The sequence below is a fragment of the Pecten maximus genome, chromosome 11 (genome assembly GCF_902652985.1).
Source record: "Pecten maximus chromosome 11, xPecMax1.1, whole genome shotgun sequence".
Classification (NCBI taxonomy): Eukaryota; Metazoa; Mollusca; class Bivalvia; order Pectinida; family Pectinidae; genus Pecten; species Pecten maximus.
The window spans coordinates 6,057,018-6,073,455 of NC_047025.1; the positions used below are offsets into that span (position 1 = coordinate 6,057,018).

At 41.9% G+C, this 16,438-nt stretch overlaps 1 protein-coding gene across 6 annotated transcripts in view; it reads left to right on the plus strand.

Annotated features, from left to right (window-relative positions):
• LOC117337827 (protein MTSS 1-like) overlaps window positions 1–16,438 on the plus strand; it is a 55,498-nt gene that overhangs the window by 30,077 nt on the left and 8,983 nt on the right. For 3 of the 6 annotated variants that reach the window (XM_033898949.1, XM_033898950.1, XM_033898954.1), the window contains 5 exons: window positions 2,032–2,434; window positions 6,070–6,200; window positions 7,275–7,388; window positions 11,616–11,799; window positions 16,176–16,301. In XM_033898949.1, the coding sequence (XP_033754840.1) occupies window positions 2,032–2,434; window positions 6,070–6,200; window positions 7,275–7,388; window positions 11,616–11,799; window positions 16,176–16,301 (958 nt within the window). The remainder of the gene's footprint in view (window positions 1–2,031; window positions 2,435–6,069; window positions 6,201–7,274; window positions 7,389–11,615; window positions 11,800–16,175; window positions 16,302–16,438) is intronic. The other 3 variants (XM_033898951.1, XM_033898955.1, XM_033898953.1) reach the window with 3 other exon arrangements.

Genomic DNA, 16,438 nt, shown 5'->3' on the forward strand with positions numbered 1-16,438 from the left:
TCCTTCCATCTGTATGTGTTAATAACTTAATACCCAAACTTGTCTTTTCCTTCCATCTGTATGTGTTAATACCCAAACTTGTCTTTTCCTTCCATCTGTATGTGTTAATAACTTAATACCCAAACTTGTCTTTTCCTTCCATCTGTATGTGTTAATACCCAAACTTGTCTTTTCCTTCCATCTGTATGTGTTGATACCCAAACTTGCCTTTTCCCTCCAATACCTTCTACTCTTTGTTGGTGTATTTTACACTGTATGTATACCCTAACACCTAGGAGCTCTATGTATATATTTGCACCTTTAATACCTAAAACATGTTTGGAACCAGGCCATAATATAAGTGTTATGATGTGATTATTTCCTTCGTACCCTTTTAACTTTGATGAAAGGCTTTGCACTCCATTTTGTCTGTCAACCTTGTATTAGAACCAGTACCAATCCAGAACAGAGGAATTAAAAAGGACAAATCAAACCCTTCACCTGTACTGAGGGTTAATTACAGGTAATGTTTGACTGGGGCAGAAATGGGTCAGTCAGACTATGTATAGTTGTTTGTTTACCTCTCCGAAGAGCAATTGAACCAATTCGATGGTGCAGTGTCTGTCGTCCATCCGTCCAGCCAACAGGCTGTCATCTGTTCGGCATCAACTCTTCCATTTAAATAACATCTCAATAACCAAGATGCCAAGAAATCTGATAATGAACTTGTAGTATGCTGGGATGAAGGGTTACCAAGTTTGTTCAAATGAAAGACCTTGACCCTACGTTCAAGGTAACATGTGCTGGGATTAAGGGTTACCAATTTTGTTTAAATGAATGACCTTGACCTACATTCAAGGTAACAAATGTGATCAGATATTTAAATTACTTCTCATTAACTAAGTTGTCTAAAGACCTGATATTTGACCTGTAGCATGCTAGGACGAAGGGCTACCAAATTTGTTCAAATGAATGACGTTGACCTATTTACACTGTCACAGGGGTCATATATGCTGAAATCTTTAAATGACTTCCACTCAATAACCAAGAAACCCAGGGACCTGAAAGTATGCATGTTGCATGCTGGATTGAAGGGGTACCAAGTTTGGTGAAATGAATAACCTTGACCTTCATTCAAGGTGACAGGTGTCAAATATGCTTAAATATGTAAATGACTTCTTCTTAACTAAGAGGCCCAGAGACCTAATATTGGACATGTAGCAGACTTGGATGAAGGGCTATCAGGTTTGTTCAGTTGAGTGACCTTGACTTACATTCAAGGCCACAGGTTCAAATGGTCTTAAAATCTTTAGATGACTTCTCAGTAACCAAGGGGCCCAGGGAGCTGATATTGGGACTGTAGCAAACTGGGATGAAAGGCTACCAAGCTAGTTCATATGAATGACCTTGACCTACTTTCAAGGTCATGGGGTGAAGTATGCGAAAATCTTTAAACAACTTCTCATTAACCAAGAGGCCCAGGGACCTGATATAAGTCCTGCAGCATGTTGGCCTGAAGTGCTACCAAATTTGTTTAAAAGAATGACCATAAGCTACTAAAAGGTCACAGTTGTCAAATGTTCTTAGATATCCAAACAGCTTGTGATATGCTTGCATGAATGGCTGCCAGCCAAGGGCATTGATGTTAGAATGAATGACATAATACATTTTTAAGACCATTGATCATTTTAGAAGTTTCACCTTAAACCTTTTTCTTAGATTAATGCCAGGTGAGTGCTACAGGCCAATTGGGCCTCTTGTTAATACTTGTCAGAAACTGTTGTAATACATGACTGTTAACTCCAGAGTTGGAGTTTGAGGCTGTTGTTTCTTTAAGGACATATTGTGTACAAAATTAGCTGGTATATCTACTTATGAGAATGGCCACATCACAAGTTCTGACAAGGACTATTATCTGTAGATATCATTTTCAGTGTTTTAGTATTAGTAAAGTCCTCATCGATATCAAGATATCCTCGGTGGTGTTTGTCAAAAATTAGTATGCTAAATTATTGAGGTTAATTTGTGATAGTCTTGTTTCTTTTGTTAAAGGATGTGGACAGCCGTAGCATGGGAGCGGAGACTCCGGAGGATTCTACACCATCGGACAACACTCCGTCAGCTAGCTCAACATGGACAACATGGCCAAACCCACCAAATCCTGAAGCAAAATCTGAGGCCCAGCGCCCTCACACCATATCCTCAGCTTATGAGAAATCACAGAAGCGCCCTGCATTGTCGACCAAATTATTTGAGCCATTGCTACAAGAGGGCGAAGACCAGACAACGGAGGCGCCAGTAATTCGGAACGAGAGGTCAAACAGCACATCTAATTCAGTGAATCCCTACTCGCGTCCCCAGTCGGCCACCATTAACAAACTTCAGCCCATGCTGCCTCCTCTGGCACCAAAACCGAAGTCTCGTGCAGTAGCTCCCCCAAAAGTCCCTGTTGCAGGTGAGATTTGACAGAAATTCAACACTACTGTATTTTAAATGGTGATACTGTAAATGTCTTTATAATGGCATGCTTAAACTTCAGTGCAAAAGCTAATAAAAATGACTTAGCAGAATGATCAATTGCCAAGACAGTAAGACCCCTCCACCCCGGCCATTAAGTGTGACTGGCTCCCTCCCACAGTAAGACCCCTCCACCCTGGCCATTAAGTGTGACTGGTTTACCCCCACAGTAAGACCCCTCCACCCTGGCCATTAAGTGTGACTGGCTCCCTCCCACAGTAAGACCCCTCCACCCTGGCCATTAAGTGTGACTGGTTCCCTCCCACAGTAAGACCCCTCCATCCTGGCCATTAAGTGTGACTGGTTTACCCCCACAAGTAAGACCCCTCCACCCCTGGCCATTAAGTGTGACTGGTTCCCTCCCACAGTAAGACCCCTCCACCCCGGCCATTAAGTGTGACTGGTTCCCTCCCACAGTAAGACCCCTCCACCCTGGCCATTAAGTGTGACTGGCTCCCTCCCACAGTAAGACCCCTCCACCCCTGGCCATTAAGTGTGACTGGTTCCCTCCCACAGTAAGACCCCTCCACCCCGGCCATTAAGTGTGACTGGCTCCCTCCCATAGTAAGACCCCTCCACCCTGGCCATTAAGTGTGACTGGCTCCCTCCCACAGTAAGACCCCTCCACCCTGGCCATTAAGTGTGACTGGTTACCCCCACAGTAAGACCCCTCCACCCTGGCCATTAAGTGTGACTGGTTACCCCCACAGTAAGACCCCTCCACCCTGGCCATTAAGTGTGACTGGTTCCCTCCCACAGTAAGACCCCTCCACCCTGGCCATTAAGTGTGACTGGTTCCCTCCCACAGTAAGACCCCTCCACCCTGGCCATTAAGTGTGACTGGTTTACCCCCACAGTAAGGCCCCTCCACCCTGGCCATTAAGTGTGACTGGTTTACCCCCACAGTAAGACCCCTCCACCCCGGCCATTAAGTGTGACTGGCTCCCTCCCACAGTAAGACCCCTCCACCCTGGCCATTAAATGTGACTGGTTTACCCCCACAGTAAGACCCCTCCACCCTGGCCATTAAGTGTGACTGGCTCCCTCCCACAGTAAGACCCCTCCACCCTGGCCATTAAGTGTGACTGGTTTACCCCCACAGTAAGGCCCCTCCACCCTGGCCATTAAGTGTGACTGGCTCCCTCCCACAGTAAGACCCCTCCACCCTGGCCATTAAGTGTGACTGGTTCCCTCCCACAGTAAGACCCCTCCACCCTGGCCATTAAGTGTGACTGGTTTACCCGCCACAGTAAGACCCCTCCACCCCTGGCCATTAAGTGTGACTGGTTCCCTCCCACAGTAACACCCCTACACCCTGGCCATTAAGTGTGACTGGCTCCCTCCCACAGTAAGACCCCTCCATTCCGGCCATTAAGTGTGACTGGTTCCCTCCCACAGTAACACCCCTCCACCCCGGCCATTAAATGTGACTGGCTCCCTCCCACAATAAGACCCCTCCACCCTGGCCATTAAGTGTGACTGGTTCCCTCCCACAGTAAGACCCCTCCATTCCTGGCCATTAAGTGTGACTGGTTTCCTCCCACAGTAAGACCCCTCCACCCTGGCCATTAAGTGTGACTGGTTTACCCCCACAGTAAGACCCCTCCACCCCGGCCATTAAGTGTGACTGGCTCCCTCCCACAGTAAGACCCCTACTCCCCGGCCATTAAGTGTGACTGGTTTCCTCCCACAGTAAGACCCCTCCACCCTGGCCATTAAGTGTGACTGGTTTCCTCCCACAGTAACACCCCTACACCCCGGCCATTAAGTGTGACTGGTTCCCTCCCACAGTAACACCCCTACACCCGGCCATTAAGTGTGACTGGCTCCCTCCCACAGTAAGACCCCTCCACCCTGGCCATTAAGTGTGACTGGCTCCCTCCCACAGTAAGACCCCTCCACCCTGGCCATTAAGTGTGACTGGTTTCCCTCCCACAGTAAGACCCCTCCACCCTGGCCATTAAGTGTGACTGGTTTACCCCCACAGTAAGGCCCCTCCACCCTGGCCATTAAGTGTGACTGGCTCCCTCCCACAGTAAGACCCCTCCACCCTGGCCATTAAGTGTGACTGGTTTCCCTCCCACAGTAAGACCCCTCCACCCTGGCCATTAAGTGTGACTGGTTCCCTCCCACAGTAAGGCCCCTCCACCCTGGCCATTAAGTGTGACTGGTTCCCTCCCACAGTAAGACCCCTCCACCCCTGGCCATTAAGTGTGACTGGTTTACCCCCACAGTAAGGCCCCTCCACCCTGGCCATTAAGTGTGACTGGTTCCCTCCCACAGTAAGACCCCTCCACCCTGGCCATTAAGTGTGACTGGCTCCCTCCCACAGTAAGACCCCTCCACCCCGGCCATTAAGTGTGACTGGCTCCCTCCCACAGTAAGACCCCTCCACCCCTGGCCATTAAGTGTGACTGGCTCCCTCCCACAGTAAGACCCCTCCACCCCGGCCATTAAGTGTGACTGGTTTCCCTCCCACAGTAAGACCCCTCCACCCCTGGCCATTAAGTGTGACTGGCTCCCTCCCACAGTAAGACCCCTCCACCCCTGGCCATTAAGTGTGACTGGCTCCCTCCCACAGTAAGACCCCTCCACCCCTGGCCATTAAGTGTGACTGGTTTACCCCCACAGTAAGACCCCTCCACCCTGGCCATTAAGTGTGACTGGTTTCCCTCCCACAGTAAGACCCCTCCACCCTGGCCATTAAGTGTGACTGGTTCCCTCCCACAGTAAGACCCCTCCACCCCTGGCCATTAAGTGTGACTGGTTTCCCTCCCACAGTAAGACCCCTCCACCCCTGGCCATTAAGTGTGACTGGCTCCCTCCCACAGTAAGGCCCCTCCACCCCTGGCCATTAAGTGTGACTGGTTCCCTCCCACAGTAAGACCCCTCCACCCTGGCCATTAAGTGTGACTGGTTCCCTCCCACAGTAAGACCCCTCCACCCCTGGCCATTAAGTGTGACTGGCTCCCTCCCACAGTAAGACCCCTCCACCCCGGCCATTAAGTGTGACTGGTTTACCCCCACAGTAAGACCCCTCCACCCTGGCCATTAAGTGTGACTGGCTCCCTCCCACAGTAAGACCCCTCCACCCTGGCCATTAAGTGTGACTGGTTCCCTCCCACAGTAAGACCCCTCCACCCCGGCCATTAAGTGTGACTGGTTTACCTCCCACAGTAAGACCCCTCCACCCCGGCCATTAAGTGTGACTGGCTCCCTCCCACAGTAAGACCCCTCCACCCTGGCCATTAAGTGTGACTGGTTTACCCCCACAGTAAGACCCCTCCATCCCGGCCATTAAGTGTGACTGGCTCCCTCCCACAGTAAGACCCCTCCACCCCTGGCCATTAAGTGTGACTGGTTCCCTCCCACAGTAAGACCCCTCCACCCCGGCCATTAAGTGTGACTGGTTTCCCTCCCACAGTAAGACCCCTCCACCCTGGCCATTAAGTGTGACTGGTTCCCTCCCACAGTAAGACCCTATCCTGCGCTTCCATCCGGCCCAAACAAGCATGAATAAGTTGGTATAACGCGATTGTTGTTAGATATATAAAGTTTATGTTAATTGAACAGGTGAATCCCAGGCTCTGTACGTAAACTTGACAGATCTAGCGAATATAGCCGCGGAGCAACAGAAGGACCAGGGTACTGACAATGACATGACCCCAACTGAAAGGAGTCCTCCAGCTACAATGCACCAGCAGGTAGGTTCTTCCCCCGCTAAATCATAAACCACTTCTGTGTAACTAATTGTAACAAAAAAAAAGAGGCATGTGTGTTTCTGTAACACTCCCTGATATATTCACGCTTATCGCCCCTCTCTGTATGTCCAGCACTGGATTGAGGACATGTTGGCGAGATGAAAATGAGGCATGTTCACGTGATATATAGTTGCATGCTAAACTGCTTTGAACTTCTGAAGAATTGGATGATTAAAGTCGTGTTGGATAAATAAATTTAATGTAATCAAGTTTAGCTGTATTTTAATTTGCAGAGTTAAAATTAGACTGACATCTTATACCCGTTATACACCAGTCAGGTTGCTGTGACAGGCGTGAATAGTGGAGGGGCAATGATCAAAAATGAGTCAAAAAAATAAAAATAAAATTGATCATCAATAACAAATTTGAAAAAGCAGTTAATTGGAAATTTCTGAAAGTGTTTATAAATCTTTGGCTTCATGTATTTTTGTAATGTTACCAAACCAAGAAGTAGTTGATCTTATATTTTTGCATTATATTAATTGGTCGTTTACAAGCAATTAAGGAGATTTAGATATATTAACAACCATTAAATGCTTTGTTTGTGTTCAGTAATGAAAATATTGATAACAAAGGCTAAGATGTGTAATAAATGTACTTAGATGTACATAAATTATCTATAAAAGGGCAGTTCTGTGCTAAATTTAGAAAACTGATTATAATTGATAATCAATTGATTTTGAGTTTCCGAATATTGATTCTGAAAGTGAAACTGATTCCCATTACTTTGGGAGGATACATTTGATAAAAGGTATCAATATGTGCTTTGTAAGAGTCACCATTGCTGAAATTTTGTAGAAAATGACCTGTAATCGGTCTGTAGACTAAAGAGGGATCACTCGTTAGTGGAGCGATTTCTGTGTATTTATGCCATCTGTAATAACTGTACCGTGTTACAATGTTGTAGCAATATGCTTGGAAGTTTTGATGTTATATATTAACCATATTTGGTGATTTTTTTTCTGTGCTTACGGCTGGATGGCTACAATTGTTACCTTGGTTACACATAAACACTAGTCCTTGTTTCGTCTAAACTTGGAGGAGGCCATCCGCGATCTGGACAGTTGCACAGCAGCACTACACACGGACTACAACCCGAATAGCCCTGCCAGTCAGAACACTGAGCAACAGGCAAGACACGCCCTCTTATCTACCCAATCAACAGTTATTTATATAGAAAATCCTTATTCACTTTCATCTATTTTCATAAATCATTTTTCACTTTCATCTATTTTTTTAGAATTGGTATATACTTTCACCGGTATTATGTAGCCACCATTTATTTTTGCAGTTTTTAGCTCACCTGAGACAAAATCCATATAGTTACCCATTCTAATTGCCTTTTGTCCATCGTCTTGCATTATCAACAGCTAGATGTAAACTTTTTCCTTTTCTTACTTCTCCACTAACCAAATTTCAATGAAATTTATCAGAAATCTTCCATGGCCAAAGATGCTCTAAATTTGTGAAATTATGATCCTAGCTAGACTCCAGAACCTTTGAAGTGAGAGATCAAAAGGGGTCAATTAGCTTTAATTTCAACCATCTTTTCTCCTGAAAGGTACCAGCACTGAGGGACAGAGGGGCCTCACTCTCTGCCCCAATATAGTTAGATTCGCTATAATTTCTTTAATTTCCTTCTCTAGACCCAGACATATTAATCGCTAGAATCAATACTCTTCAGTCTTATATATGTATGCAAGATACAGGAAAAGGCAATTTTATGGTTTTTAGCACACTGGCTATTAATATTTGTGTTGGTCATGTTTTAAAAACAAGAAATCATCTATCTTACTCAGGTGAGCATTAAGATGCCTTTCATGGCAGTATAACACTATATTCCTCTTTGGGTCCTTCACAACTTTTTCTTCTATACCCCTTTTGACATCCAATTTCTAAATATAGCTCAAAATAATCCTTATCTTAAGATCACTCTCTTTATTTTACTCAAAACTACGATCTTTGTGTTTCCCAGTTTTGTATATTTAAATTTTGGCTTAAAGTTGCTTGATCATATGAAAAATCACCCAGGTTTAAAGATTAACAGAAATTATAGCATTTATTCTAAAACTTGATTTGTGTAATCAGTAGGATAGCATCCCGGAAAGATTAAAAATGATCCCTTAAATATTGAGATGACAGATGCAGGCCCTTTGGATCTTTTGCTGATGAATTTATATCAGACTTCACGATAAGACACCATGAAAACATTTTATACTTTACAGTCCCTGGGTCACAGGGACTGATCCAGGCACATTTAATCGTCGAATGCCTTCAGTTCTATGCATAGTGATTTCTTGCTATAAAAACTTGTACACCTTCACATAACTTAACATTTTCCTTTGTGCTCGACAATGGTGTTACTTTTCTTGCAGTCTGATTTAAATCATCGGTTGTTGGCTTCATTTCATGGCTAAGTGTACTACTACAGGGGCAGATCGGGTTGCGTTTCAGTCATACCACTAATACTGTCGTCAACATTGCGAGTTTTACACTTAGAGAGGTAGAATTTCCAACAGGTAGCTTATGTAGCGGACATCTCAACACATGCATGATATGTAGAATATAGTCGAGCGGTGCTGGGAATCTGGACTTATTCCAGATAAAACTTTTTAGGTTTTATGCTCAAATTCTCAGAAAGCACCAGTGTCCCATCAAACCAGTAATGAATTGGACATGTGTTTTCTCAGTTCTCAGCAAGAATGTTTTTTTTTTTTTGTGAAAATGTCATGTTTTGGTAACCTTGAAAGATCTAATTCTTTCGCAGAATTTGCATCTTGTCTTGCAATGCATCAATATAATATAACAGAGCGCATGATTAATTCAGGTTAGATCACTGCCCCGTTAGCGTTTGAGCCAGGGACATCTTGATTACTAGTCTTGCGCTCAAGCGATCAAGCTAAAGAGAAGATCTCTCTAGCCGAGTGGTATATTGCGGCTGGTATTTAGCACTCGATCCTTTCAAAGAACGAATCGTTCTCAAAATTTTCCAGGGGTAACAGCGAAGCTTATTGAGCAAGCCTGAATATATTTCCCAGGTGCCTATACATATGGGCGCCAATGTAACAGAGCGCATGGTTAATTGAAGTTAAATTACTGCCTCCGCCAGGGATCAAACTCAGAACATCTGGATTACTAGTATTACTCTCAACCAATTAATTGATTGCAAGCTATTATAAGAGGACATTTTAGCTAAGCAGTATATTGCAGCTAGTTACCTGGTACGTGAATGTATACATGTATAGGGTTCCTTCATAGTTACTTCTTAAACATGGAGGTTTATTTGGATGGTTTTTGGGGAAAAAATTAAGAGAAATGAGTTTGCATAATTATTCATATACTGATCAAGGGATACGATAGGCATGTGATTTTGTGTAATGTTTGTTTGTATTCATCATTTTTAGCCCACCATCATAAGATATAATTTTGGATGAGTTTGTTGAGAATGCTGAGGTCTTGATCTTTTTGTTTCAGAGATAAGAAACTGATTTAAACAAGGATTATAAACTTTCATTGCATGTGTTTTATCTGCATGGTATTTATTATACAATGAATGTTATCACCGACAGCCTATACAATTGCCTGTCTTAAAAATGCATAGAATTGTACCCACTTTATTAAAACTATCTAATCGACATCTGAAATATGAAACTAACGATACATACTTAGTACTTGTATTTCTTGGTGTGCTGTTTATATGTACGTTTTTGTTTGTTTGTGGGTATTTGCTGTATCTGTTTTTTCTCCTCCTTTGACAATGCCTCACTTTTGGCCTTTAGTTGAGCGTTCGCTCCTGTGAGGAAGGCTTTGGGTTCTGTCCCCTGGCCGAGACATACCATAGTCTTTATAAATGGTAGTTGCTACTCCTGCTTAGCGCTCAGCATATTAGGAGTGGGACGACTGGTTTGCCCGTTGTCAGTATAATGTGACCGGGTGGGGTGTGCTGCTGGGTGTCTTCGGCAGTATGCTTCAGTGAGGTAGTACTATAAATCGGCAAAAGTTCCGGCCTATCACAAGGAGACTTAACACGAACATACCGCAGCTTCCCAAAACACACATACGCACTCACCACACGCATGCATGTCGCACGCACGGGAGGCTGTCCTTAAATGAACTTAGCTGTAAATGGGATGTTAAACAAAATAAACCAAACCAAACCAAATCCTCCTTTCCCCTATCAATGCCATCATCCTTTCAATGGAATTACTCTTACTTGAGAATTGACACAGACAGCGTTCAAGGAGATACTGCAATGGATATGAATATTAAGAAAAAACTATTTTGATTTTCAAAAATAATGTTAATAATCAAAATATGTAAATATATTTTATGACCTTAACTGATTAATTATATTTAACCTGGATGCAAATGAATATTTTGCAAGAAAGTACCTTTGGCAGAGTACAATAGTTTAATGAATTTTTCTCATTTGAATGACCTTGATTGATTCCAAGGTCAAAGTGGTCAAATATATTCCTCAAGTTCTACAAACCTGATGTAGGGTTTATGGTATCTACAATAAAGTGCTGTTCCTCATAACAATGACTTTAATCTCTTTTTAAGGATACAGAAGTCAATAATTTTAAAAATTTCAATCATCTTCCTCTGAACTTCCGAAAGACCTTTAACCTTATATTTTGCCAGTAAATACCTAGAAAACGGTGCTAGCTATTATGTTTCCTCATATAATTCACCTTGACCTATATTCAAGGTCAAATTGGTAAAATTCCTTGGTGAAAGTTCCAGAAGAACCCAAAGGCATAATATTTTGCAAGCAGGTATCTGGGATGAAATGTTAATTTTCAAGGTAACAAGGTATTTGGGATTTGTTTTCTCAAGTTTCAGAAGACACAGGGCTCTGATATTTGGCCAGGAGGTGCTTAGAAAAAAATTCAATGAAGTTTCTCAGTAAAAGTTACCCATGTCCATTACTAAATATTATATTTATTGTATTATTTTCCCAATACTTAATATTCATAATATAGATAAGTCCAATATTGATTTTATAAATATTTCATAGATAAGTGTCAAATTAATCAATTAACTTCATTATAAATATTAATAGATAAGTGTCGCATTAATCAAATACTAATTTTATAGATATTAATAGATAAGAATCATATTCATCCAATGCTTATTTTATAAATATTATCAGATAAGTTTTGTATTTGTCCAATACTAATAATAGAAATGTTACATAGAAGTGTGTCTTATTTGTCTGAGTTCTAAATATTACATAAAAAGGTATCCTTCCAAGAGCTTGCTATTTCTGTAGGCAATCATGAAGTATGAAAACACTTTCAACAGGAACTTGTTGGATATTCTTTAATAATATGTGAAATGTATTTTGATCGACAGCAAATAAAACAGAACTCCCTGGAGTTAGCGGAGGCTATAAAGGAATTGGAGGCTTCAACAGCCGCACTGCAATCCTCTTACGACACATCCAGCACCACAAGCCAGAATTCGCTCCAGTGCTCCAGCGGTTACGGTACGATGAACAGCACACCTTCGGGTTCCAAGGATACCATTGCATCTGGTGGTAAGTGTAATGTTTGTTGGCAGCTTGTTTGTGTAGATTTCTACAGTCTATCAGCATGTGACTTCTGCCTGGAAGGATTACCTAAAAACAGAAAAAAAGGCATGTTTCTTTGATCAAAAGATTTGTTGCATCCATTCTTTACTTCAGAGGAAGACATGTAGGTTGTGTTTTTTTTTTGTTTCTCCTACAACCAAAATTTGTAAAAGCATGGTATTACTTTTCTCACGCCCAAAAAGGCAGCTTTGTCATGTCTTCGCTTCAAAGTTTTGTGATTAGATACAGATCATTAAAGGTTTAAATTCCTATTTCACCTTAATTATCCCCCTTGTGTAGAGTCGTTAATTAATTAATTAATCAATTAGGTCTCTCCTAAATCTCCATACACTTACAACTATGATCTCTTTACTGAATTTGCATTTCAATATCTGTGATCCAAAATGAGGTCACTGTTACTATAAATAGATTTTTGTTGTCCTCGCTCCACCAACTTCGTTAATTATCGAATAATATAGTGCTGTTACTTCAAAAACACTTGCAACTATTATCTCCTGTATATATAGTTCCGCATATTGGTCAATGTTGAATAGTGAGGGGATGTTTATCACTTGGGATACCTTGTTGATGATCTTCATGAGTTGCATTATATATTTATCTTGGTAACAGGGGACATTAATTGTGATATCACAATGATTATGATGTCATAAACACAATATTAACCCAATGTTTCTAAAAATAGAAACACAAGGTCGATACCACAAAATATTGAGATTCACATGAGTATATTTTAGCCAATGAGAATTCAGGATAATGGGACATTTCTAATATTCAGATATACCAATCCAAGAGGTAGTGTGTTATATATGTGCATGATTTTGTTGGCATAGCTCTACAATTTGTACAGGAAATGAAGCTAACAACATAGGTTTCATGAATTCAGCATAATGGCTGACAAAACTTGTTTAGAAATACACTAAGTACTGCATAACATATCTGTCAGAAACATTGTCTGGTGATTAATTAGTGATGAAATTGTTAAATCTTTGCTGACACACCATTTTATATAAATATTCTGGCCTCAATATTCCTCTTACATGATAGAAACACATTCAAAGATGAGCTGGACATGCAAATTAAGTTCAAATTTTATCTACAAATAAAAAATCAAAATTAAATTCAAACAAATGATGTACATGTAATTCAATTTGAATAGATAAATATTAGTTTAAGATTAATTCATATGGAATATATTTATATTTTTTCAAAAAATATGTTGATTTGGAGTGCCCAATGAGTTGTGTTTGGAGTGCCATGTTTAATTTCCTTTTATAGGTAATCCTCTGTTGTAGTCTGCATCTATCTCTGTGTTCTCACACCAGTTTACATCTTTACACTTTAAAATCAAAATAGAATTTCCTTGTTGTGTTGTAAATATTTTCTTGCCTATGCATAATCAGAATCCTGCTTCAAACAGCATGCAATCATCAGTATGGTGATTAATGTTCCAGTCGCATTTCATGACTGGACACTTATTACACAGTATACTGTATAGCCGGCTATTTTTAGGTCCTCTGACCCATGGGTCAGGATGATCTATAGCAATCGTGCTCCGTCCGTCGTCGTCTGCCATGCGCCGTTAGACTTTTTCTTTCAAAACCCTACTCCATCTTAACACTTGAGTGGATTACAACCAAATTTAATGTGAAACATCATTGGAGGAGGGAAATCATATTTTATATAAATGAGGCTAGTGTGATTAATAGGGCCTGATTGGTTGGGTCCCAAAAGGGGAACTTTGCTGTGATTTTGCTTTAAAACCCTACTCCTCCTAAACCTTTCAGTGGATTACAAACAAATTTTGTATGAAACATCATAAGGGGATGGCAATCATATTTATATAAATGGAGTGACCCCTGGGAACAGAGGAGTGAGGCACCAAAAGGGGAACTTAGCTGAAATTTTGCGTTAAAATGCTTCCCTTACTTAATGCCTAAATGGATTACAAGTCAACCAAATAAGTTTAGCAATCATAATTTATATAAATGAATGAAGTCCGACCCCTGGGGAAAGAATGGCGGGGCCTCCAAAAGGATAACTTAGGTTTAATATTGCTTTTAAAGCTACTCCTCCTTAATTATTTCAACCATATTTAGTGTGAAACATTATTGGTGAAGGGCAATCCTAATTTATATAAATGAGGCTGGTCTGACACATAAGGACAAAAGGGCGTGGCCCCAAAATTTTGCTTTAAGATGCTACTCTTCTTTAAGCCAAAATGGATAAAAACCAAATTTGATCTGAAACATAACTGTCTGCCAACAGAAAATTTATAGTAATGATGCTGGATTGAGGGGTGTGTCTCTGCTGTAAGTGTTTGTCAGATGACCGTTTAGGCCCATGGGCCCCTTGTTTGGGGAAAAAATGATTTTTACTTAAAAACATCAGAATTAAAAATAAATTTCAACAAATTAAAATTCTGTGACCTGGCTAAAATAGGATATCTTATTTTCACGATACATAAAGAAACAAAATAAAAGAAAAACATTCAAACACCAAAATAAACTTAATAAACAATCACCAGATTTATCTTCAATATTTGACCTCTTGTATTATTGGCCAGGTGTAATGTGACTTTCTACAGTCTTTGTCATACTTGTTATACACCCCTTCGCCCCACCCCTCCCCACTTCATAAAGTTGTCATACTTGTTATACACCCCCTCGCCCCACCCCTCCCCACTTCATAAAGTTGTCATACTTGTTATACACCCCCTCGCCCCACCCCTCCCCACTTCATAAAGTTGTCATACTTGTTATACACCCCCTCGCCCCACCCCTCCCCACTTCATAAAGTCGTCATACTTGTTACACACCCCTCGCCCCACCCCTCCCCACTTCATAAAGTTGTCATACTTTTATACACCCCCTTGCCCCACCCCTCCCCCCACCCCTCCCCACTTCATAAAGTTGTCATAATTGTTATACACCCCCTCGCCCAACCCCTCCCCACTTCATAAAGTTGTCATACTTGTTATACACCCCCTTGCCCCACCCCTCCCCCCCACCCCTCCCCACTTCATAAAGTCGTCATACTTGTTATACACCCCTCCCCACCCCTCCCCACTTCATAAAATCGTCATACTTGTTATACACCCCTTCGCCCCCCCCCCCCCCCCCTTCATAAAGTTGTCATACTTGTTATACACCCCTCGCCCCACCCCTCCCCACTTCATAAAGTTGTCATACTTGTTATAGACCCCCTCGCCCCACCCCTCCCCACTTCATAAAGTTGTCATACTTGTTATACACCCCCCTCGCCCCACCCCTCCCCACTTCATAAAGTTGTCATACTTGTTATACATCCCCCGCCCCACCCCTCCCCACTTCATAAAGGTGTCATACTTGTTATACACCCCCTCGCCCCACCCCTCCCCACTTCATAAAGTTGTCATACTTGTTATACACCCCATCGCCCCACCCCTCCCTACTTCATAAAGTTGTCATACTTGTTATACACCCCCCGCCCCACCCCTCCCCACTTCATAAAGTTGTCATACTTGTTATACACCTTCTAACCCCTCGCCCCACCCTCCCCACTTCATAACGTAGTTACTTGTTATACACCCCCTCCCCCCCCCCCCTCCCCACTTCATAAAGTCGTCATACTTGTTATACACCCCCTCGCCCCACCCCTCCCCACTTCATAAAGTCGTCATACTTGTTATACACCCCCTCGCCCCACCCCTCCCCACTTCATAAAGTCGTCATACTTGTTATACACCCCCTCGCCCCACCCCTCCCCACTTCATAAAGTCGTCATACTTGTTATACACCCCCTCGCCCCACCCCTCCCCACTTCGTACAGGGAGTTATAATAAAGTAATGACTATAACAAATGAAGGGAAACAATAAAATAGAGATGACAATTAAGGATGTTAAGATTCCTCTTTAAATAGAGCTCTAGATCTATTGCAGGGATGTTCATAAATCTGCCTTCAATAGGCCCTGTGGCAGTTTTAATTGTTCATGAATTGTGTATTAAAGAAGAAGAAGAAGAAGAAAAATTACCTCCTAAAAATACAAAATTAAGATTTTTCCTCACCTGTTACAAAAGTCCAGGAAAGAAAATATTTTATGGTATATATAACTTCCAAATAAACTTACTTTCACAATGTTCTTATCAATACGGAAATGTTTATGTTGATTTCATTGATGTTCATCGAACCACACACAAGGACGTTAGTAGATTAAGTATGAAAACCCTGTAGGCTGCATGATGTAAATGTATGTAGTATTTTGATTTTGTTTGCACCCCTGTTTTGTGTCTCTCTGCACGTTTTGATTGCTTGTGTATGTTGTCTGTGTGTTTGTCCTTTACAGATTATGATTTATCAACAGAGCTGGATTACGTGCCGGAAATCGAGAAGTACTATACCATTCCTCGAAACTCAGAGATGGGGAATGTGTACAGACAGTTGCAGGCCACGCGCCCTGCCTCCTTAGCAGGTCTGAATCAGTATATATAATTGTTGTATATTTGTTTTGGGGAATTTTGGTGAATTAACATCTATCGGGGCCTGAGGATGGTTTGTAGAACACTTGGCTTATGAACTATTCTGTCTTAGAATGTTGTCTGTGTGTAG